We start from the raw sequence: 9,123 nt of genomic DNA on the forward strand, positions 1-9,123 counted from the left end.
AATACTACCTAAGGGCGCTTATAAAGACACAGATAATAATAATAATAATAGAATGATGACGATAATGATAAACAAAAAATAATGGATTAAAACGTCGTCAATCGGTCTCGGGCCGACGAGTCTGGAACGAGGAAATGATGAGCCAACAAATGAAAACGCCTTCCTCTTGATCCCATGGGCTGGAGATGGCCAAGGTGTTGGGCAGGACGCCTTCCTGAGCGATGGTCGTCACGCTGGAGGGCAGCTTGTTGAGCTCCTCGTCATTGTGGATGGCCAACTTCCAACTTCCAGACTAGCACAGTTCAAACGGGACTTCACTTTTATCCTCTTTTGCCGCCCTTCCGTGATCCGACATGTTGGTTTTGTCTCTGAGGTTTTCCGCTTACACTTTCATACAAATGGGGGCTGGCGTAGTTGAGGTATTCAAGGTTGTAGTTCGTTATTGTCTTTGCACATTTTTATTGCATTAATTTATTCCCGAAGTATGGGCGGTTCGGTAGTTTTTTCTGGTTAATTTTTCTCCCTAATAAACGATGCTTTTATTACCAAGAATATCATGCTGTACTTCGCTATATAACAGTTCTATGGGCAACTTTCTTTCCAGCTGTGGAAAGGCTGTTGCTTATGTGGAATGCTATCAAAATATATTTTCGTGAAGAGGGTGACAATAAGTGCAATAGAATTATTTGGTCCTTCGTTGTTAATGAAAACAGTGGATTGCAGAGTGTAGGACAGACATATTAAATGAAGTGTGGATAATGGTGAAGGCTGAATTATGTATACGATGTAATTTCAGTCTAACATGTCGCGAAATGCATTAATGCAATAAACATTGCTGGAAGCGTGCGTTACTGGGAAATAATATAATTTTTTATAAATTAGGTTAGCTAGTTGCTTTTGTGCAATGGTACTTTGTATTTTAGTTAATAATAAAAATAAACAATAAAAACTTTTTTTGCTCACTGTTCGGTATTTATTTGGAAAAGACCTGGCAACCCTGCTCGTGATCATATTAAAATACTTTTGTAATTGTTGTCATTGTTCGGGGAAATTTCTAGTTTCGGAATTGCATCTTTTAATGGCATCGTGTTATGCATTGTCGCTAAGTTGAAGTGTATACTTGGTTCGAAATAATTATTTGGAAATAAGTGCGCTTTGCAGTAATTGTAGGTACATATAAAAACATACAGCGTAGCCCAAAATTCATCACCCTATCGGAAGATGTTATAATTTTTTTAAATAGTATCGTACGCCAATCATATTTGAGGCGAGTGTTTTTGCCTAGAATTTTCACTCATGAATTACATGAAATTATAGTGATTTTTAACATAAAGAGTAAATCCACTCACGAGTAGGCACAGGCTATAAAACTGAAAAAGTTGAAGCCTAAGTAGGGTCACGATAAGCGGTGTTGCATAAGTCGTAGCTAGATTTCAGAATCACTTGGACGTTAGGTAATTCACTTATATTTGACATTTGTAAACTAGACAGCTGCAGTATAAAAAATGACCCATTAGAATGGCGCAAAATTAATCATCCAATTTTGATTTTAGTTATTTTTTTTACTAATAAAAAAAGTAATTAAGAGTGAGTGATGGAAATCTTTATTTGGACCATGATGATATCCGTCGCGTAACTGCCTCTATTGAAGATACACATTTGTGCTCGTTTTATCTATTTGTTCGTGTACTGCAGCTGTCTAGTTCACAAATGTCAAATATGACTGACGTACTACGCTATTTGCAAAAAGTATTACATGTTCCGATGTGGTGATTTATTTTGCGCCACCCTGTATAAAAAAATATAGGATATTTATAACTTGGAAAATGACATACATTTTTGCTTAAAAAACCCTTTTAAAATCACTTAAATATTTTAGTGAATGTTCAAAAACAAAATCAATAAAAAATTCAGTATAAACAAAAATTATTCAACTATATAGCTATAATATTTGGCACTTAATATGTAATATACAGGAGTATTCGATTGTTTGCGAGCACACCGAATTTGTCTGCACAAGATTTTATGATTTTTATTTAATTAGACTTTTTATAAGAAAACATAATTTAAAAAAAATCATTACTTTTCTTTAACGCTTTTCTTTTGAAAACCAGATATTTATTTCGAAGAAATACTTAATTTTTTAGTACAAAAACGGTATTATAAGAAAAAATCAATAGAATTAGATTTTACCTGGGTTTGAAGAAAATTATGTTACGATTTATCGTATGTTGGGCCTTAATACAATATGTGAAAACTATAGTTTTTTTCCCTGATAACCTCCCACGTCATTCCTTAAAAAACTTCTAATAGACCTGCCAGACATCTTGAAGGGAGTCTCAAAAGGTCACCTGTAAGATGTTTTCAAGTCGATCATGAAAATAATTTATTACCTTTGTGATATTTGTTACTGTTTTTTATTTCGTTGTTGAAATTTTATAAGAATTATTTTATAAAAATGCGATGAACTGCTTAAATGGTAGCATATAAGGACTTTCAATTTAATGTTACGTTATTTTGTATAAATAAATTTAAAAAAAAAGCTTTATAGTACTTAACATTTTGAGTGTGTCCAAATACTTGTTCTCAACTCTGGATTATCTCCAACTATAGAAGCGGTTTATCATATTTATATCTCAACTAGATGAAGAAAAATATGGAAGTCTAGGCATTTACGGGGTTTACGACAGTCATAGGCTGGTTTCAGTGATCACTTTACACACGTGTAACATTCACTAATTCTACCCATGATTGACAACCACGCTGCTCAAATTCTTGGAACTTCTATATGTATTTTTCAAATTCGATGCAAAGTGCTTGAATCACTAGAATTTCACTAAAGACATATATGGTGAGATGAAAGAAGCTTTATATCAAACATAAATTCTTTCATTTGTATGTGAGGTCCGAAACCTGTATTATAATCAAATACACGAGAAACGCTAGAAAATATCCTTTTCATTTTATTATTTGAGCTTATAATTTGACCACATAATTTATTTTGAGTGTGTCTAAATACCTTATTATTTTTCACCTATGTTGAGATGTCAAAAAAATAATATAAAAAAATAACTCCAGTAATTGGAGATGATCCAGATTTGTGAACAAGTATTTGGACACACTCAAAACGTTGAACTGTATTTATACGTCATTTATACTGGTATTAAAAAAAAGCTTCGTTTGGAAGTAACCAACCGGCATTCTCATTCATTTAAAAAAAACTAACTTTTTCCCCCACAAACTCGATAGCTGTCCGTTAAGATTATTTATGATAAATCGCTTATATTGGGGAATTACTTCAAGTTTAAAAAAATACAAATAACACAATTATTTTTATTTTTGTACACATTTCTTCATCAAACTGATTCGGACTTTTTATTTTCGTTGCTGTTGATGAAAATGAAAACGCTTCATTTTTACTATTTCGTTTTACATACTTAAAGATTATGTTTTTTTTGCGGGGATCTCGCTAAAACAAAATTTCTAACAATGAGCCGCTTTGGCTTTTAAATTAGTTTTTCTTAGAAACAAATATATGATTTAAAAAAAAGATTAAAAAAATCAATAATCAATTAGTTAGTTAGTTAATCAATAAAAATTAATAATAATAATAATAAAACCCTTATCCGCACCCCAATGGTGCATAGGGCACTGCTTCATATAAACGCAGTGTTATCTTGATCGTTTACACATGAAGGAAAGGTGATCAGCCCTCCGCTTCAGGTACCAGTCCAGGGTAATAATATTGAATAAATATTACAGTGAAAAAATCACTTATATTTATTTTACCCCCCTTGGGAATCGAACCCGGGACCTCCAGAACGGTAGCCAAGCGTGCTGACCATAACACTACGGAGGCGGACATATATATATATTTATATTTTTTAAATTAGTTTTTCTTAGAAACAAATATATGGTTTAAAAAAAAAAGAGCTAAAAAAATCAATAATCAATTAGTTAGTTAGTTAGTGTTAATCAATAAAAAAATAAATAGAATCCAATTTGTGTTAAAAAAATTGGCCGTGAACAAACATGCGGTTCTCAGCGCTCTCGGACGTTAACTGAATTCTATTATTGAGGGTAACGCCTTAAACAAATGTTTAATTTTCACTCTTGAAAAATATCAGTTGAATTATATTTGATGTATTTTTAAGTCCATATCGTGAATGAATAATGTTATGCGAAATGCAATCAGCCGACCGGTTCGCCTGCTCGGTTTGCATTTGATTTACTTAGCTTTTTGAACGGAGAAAGATCGCAATTGAGATGAAAAGTATAAAAGAGACTGAAATTTGAGACTAGGTATCATTCGAGTAGCGCGTTTTGTGAGTAACTAACGGAGGAGTGACACTTCCCTTCAAGATGAATACCTTTAGCTTTGTAAGTGACTTTCCAATTTTGCAAGCGTGACAGTGAAAACATCCCAAATTTTACGTAATAACCTTCCAGGACTGTAAAACTTTTCGAAAACGTCGCCAAATTTTAATCCTTAGAGACTTTTTTTAAACACTGTGACATTTGTGAATTTATCTATAGAGAACTATTCAATCACAAACTATTATTTATTTTTTCAATTTTTTTTTTACAAAAATGTTAGTAACAGTATGTAGTATATAACCCTTTACCGAGATTTTTACGTCTTTAAATGTATTTTTATGTGATTTCTTGACAATAAAAATCACATAAAAATACATAAAAAGTATATAAAAATCTCGGTGAGTGGTTGCATGTATATCTACTAAAATTACTATCATTTAAAAAAAATAAATCAAAAGTAAAAATGACTAACCACAAAGTAAATGCTTTAAATATGAATAATATTGAGAATATTATTTATTTAATTTGTGAGACCTTTAAGCAATTTTTTTTATCCAATATAATATTTTTGACAGTTATAACGAATTCTTTAAACCAAGCTCGATTTAAGTTTTACCAAATATTTATTTTTAGTTTCTTTAAAAGAATTTACTGCAATTTCTTAGTGGAAATGTATTTTATTTCAAAACGCAAAAAAATCAGATTTTTTTACTTTTGTTTTATTTAATCAGTCTGAAGGTGTCGGTAAAGATAGAATTCTGTTATTGGTAAAAAAAATGGAATACGCTTTATAACTTTTGTTTTATTACATATATAACATTATGCATTAAAAATAATATGTATTTATATACGAATGCTATAATAATGACAAATATTAAAATTATTTCATTAATGGATTCAGTATAACCATTGTAGGAGTTCATTACATATTATTTTGATTTTTTTAATCGAAATTTCTTGATGAAAAAGCATTTCGTAAAAGAATAAAACAACAAATTAACAGTACTTTTTCTGATTTTATTTTATTTGATCAGCGATCAAGTTTCATTGGTATCGACATTACCAGTATGAAAAGTGTAAAAAGATTTAAAAAAAATTGATATTATAGTCAGTTTGTGATAGTATATTTCCACTTTAAATTTTATTTTAATTCCGCTATTTTTAGAAATCTGTTGTGATACGTATTCGATGCATTAAGCATCAATAGATAATGATGCTGATTACGTCTCACAATAGATTTTAAGAAAAGTGGTATATTTAGTTAAATTTAAGAAAAAGTGTAAAACAATCCATTAAGTAGTTTAAAAATAAATATTTTCACATTAGTTTCTTGATCAGTTTAAAATTTCTAATTATCAATCTAAAATTGTTTCGATTTTAAATTGACTTTTTTCATTTTCGTCTTTTAGATTTTTTGTTTTACGTAAAAATTAAATATTTATACTTTTTATTAGGACTTTAAATCTATTTTTATTTTGATAAATATTGTATTCTTTCCAGTGCCTTTTATTATAACCTAAAATAAAATGTATACCCACACATAGGCCACGCCTTTGTGGGATCTTTTTGTACTTCTAATTATAATATATTGTGAAATGTGAAGCAAACGAGAAAAACCTGATTAATTAAAATTGTTTAAAAAATACTAGCAACAAATCATATTTAACATAATCATATTTAACATTAAGTCCATTTTTTTACATGTGTATTGTTAATTTGACTAGAAATGTGTGATTTCACTGATGGCTAGTTAATTTTTATTTATTTCATCAATTTTGCTGACGATTCCAATTTTAATAATGTTGTTTTATGAAAAATTTCATCAAATACCTATGGGTCTAAAGTATTGGCTAAAACGTTAAAGAAACTTCAAGAAAAATCATTATTATGCCATGTATAACTCAATTTTGGGTGCTTTACAAATTTAAAAAAAAAACAAAAAATATTTATATATATATATATATATATATATATATATATATATATATATATATATATATATATATATATATATATATATATATATATATATATATATATATATATATATATATATATATATATATATATATATATATATATATATATATATATATATATATATATATATATATATATATATATATATATATATATATATATATATATATATATATATATATATATATATATATATATATATATATATATATATATATATATATACATATATAAATATATATATATAAATATATATATATATATATATATATATATATATATATATATATATATATATATATATATATATATATATATATATATATATATATATATATATATATATATATATATATATATATATATATATATATATATATATATATATATATATATATATATATATATATATATATATATATATATATATATATATATATATATATATATATATATATATATATATATATATATATATATATATATATATATATATATATATACACATATATATATATATATACACATATAATAATTTTTTTAAAATTGAAGGTTTACTAAGTAAATACCACTTTTTCTTAAAATCTACTGTGACACGTGTTTCGATGCATTCCACATCATTTTCAAACACGGTGTAATAAAATGATGCAGAATGCATCGAAACACGTGTCACAGTAGATATTAAGAAAAAGTGGTATTTACTGAGTAAAACTTTAATTAAAAATGGATATATTTTACCACAAAGTGACGCCGAATCAATTGATGAAATTATTTATAAATTAATTTAAGCTGGTCAAAGTGATCACATTGAGTCGGGAATCAATTTTCATCACTAAGTAAAAAGCGAATTAACCACCACACTAAGTGACTTGAATGTAAAAATATCATGACTTCTCAATCAAATACTGCTAAATTTTTATCGGTTATAAATCTGCGAAATGAGATTGAACATAAAAAAATCGTATTTTGTTAAGCTATTTTTCACTATTCTAAATATCAAAGTTTATATTTGAATACTGATCGACCAAAGGCTAATTTTAAGGCAAAATTTAGCCTAGATTTCTAGCTCTAGAATAGCAATATAATAAAATACATAAAATAATGTAATGTAATTATAAAGAAAATGGAAATTTTTCATATTTTCTTAGTGAAATTTGCTAAATGAGGATTTTTATGGAAAACATATTCCTGAATATGTCAAGGGAACGTTAAAATACAGTAGATATTATAGTATTTTAACAAAATTTTCTCATTGCTCTTTAATATAATGAAAATTTTTAAATTCTAATTTTTATTCAAATACATATTTTATTTTAAATAAAACTAAGCAAAATATTTTGTCTCCAACAGTAAAATACACGTCTGACTTTAATGAAATTCTAGTACCTACATACTCATTATGTATTCAAATTTACGACGAATATTTAACAGATTCCATTTAAAAAAAATACGTTTTAATAACGCGGAGAAAGAATAACGTTATCTTACAGGATTCAGTATTTACTTTTCCCTAAAAATCCTTAGCAATTCAATAAAAGCTGTCAGAGAAAAAGAGTATAAGATAACTTTGTTATTCAACTAAATTCATTCAATAAGAGGAGCCTTTATTCGATTTCCTTTGACTTTCGTATTTTATTTCAGCAGGGTAGAGATGAACCCGTATTAGACGTATTAGTATTACGGTATTACATTGCGGAATCTCGATCTTATTTTACGTTCTGTTTTTTAGCTGGCACTCTTCTCAGTGGGATGTCTCCAACTTCTGTCATCGGCGATGCCTTCAGGGTCTGGATACTCCCAGTGGCAGCCATCGCAGCAGGTCCAGCAGTACGAACAGGACCAGACTCCTCAGGCATCACATTACGATGAAGGAGGACAGGACTTCTCATCAGGATGGGCCGGATCTAGTTTCGGAGGAGACGAAGGCTTCGGGGGATCCGATTTCGGAGGTGATTCAGGCGGATACGGACACGAAGAGTCTTACCCGATCAGCGAACACGTAGAAGTCGTTAAACCGAACATCGTGCCGATATACAAACACGTCCAGATCCCGATCCACAAGAATTACCACATCAACGTTCCTCATCCCATCATCGTTCCAGTTCAGCACCCTTATCCGATTCAAGTACCGGTGAACAGACCGGTTCCCGTACCCCAAGTTCATGAAATCACCATTCCTATAGAGAAAGTGGTTCCGTACCCTGTAGAAAAGGCTGTACATTACCCAGTGGAAAAGAGAGTACCTTACAAGGTGGAAAAACACGTAATCGTGCATGTCGACAAGCCATACCCCATCAAGATCCCATACATCAAGACCGTCTACCATACCTCCAAGGGTCATGGACATTAGACCAAATATAACTTCATAATCATCAAGTCATGGCGATATCTTTCGCCAACATCATTTGTCTTCTTTCCATCATTTTTTCTTAAGATCATTAGCTTCAAAAGTGAGGCCTTTATCCCCCCAGGGTATTCTTAAACCGCGTGTTACAATTCCTTAAACGCGTGTTACGATTTCAATCATACCTCGTATAATGCCATATTATCTTTCTTAATTAAATACCACTTATTCTTCGCTCACCTCATATTTATCTGTGATCGTAAAACATAGAAACTGTATTAATGTAACATTTCAACCAGTTTTGGTGTTTCCGGTCAGATGATGTTGTACAAGCAGATCGTTTCCTTTGTCTGGTACTTTCATTTTTCTTGTACTTTCTATATTTTCTTCCTTTTTTATTATTTATATCCATTACTTGTCATGTTCATTCGCTAGAAAGTAGTGCTATATAAAATAATGCTACGCCTTCTTGTTGTTATTGT

General features: G+C 29.3%; 1 protein-coding gene across 1 annotated transcript; it reads left to right on the forward strand.

Moving 5' to 3' along the window:
* The first annotated feature begins 4,317 nt into the window (after positions 1-4,317).
* LOC148300419 (uncharacterized) lies at positions 4,318-8,716 on the forward strand. Its single transcript, XM_088274831.1, has 2 exons — positions 4,318-4,380; positions 8,027-8,716. The coding sequence occupies exons 1-2, from the start codon at positions 4,363-4,365 to the stop codon at positions 8,645-8,647; spliced, it is 639 nt and encodes a 212-aa protein (XP_088130957.1). The 5' UTR covers positions 4,318-4,362; the 3' UTR covers positions 8,648-8,716.
* The last annotated feature ends 407 nt before the right edge of the window (positions 8,717-9,123 follow it).

Source organism: Brachycentrus maculatus, unplaced genomic scaffold, assembly GCF_059751285.1.
Source record: "Brachycentrus maculatus isolate JH-2025_06_01 unplaced genomic scaffold, ASM5975128v1 h1tg000719l, whole genome shotgun sequence".
Lineage (NCBI taxonomy): Eukaryota > Metazoa > Arthropoda > Insecta > Trichoptera > Brachycentridae > Brachycentrus > Brachycentrus maculatus.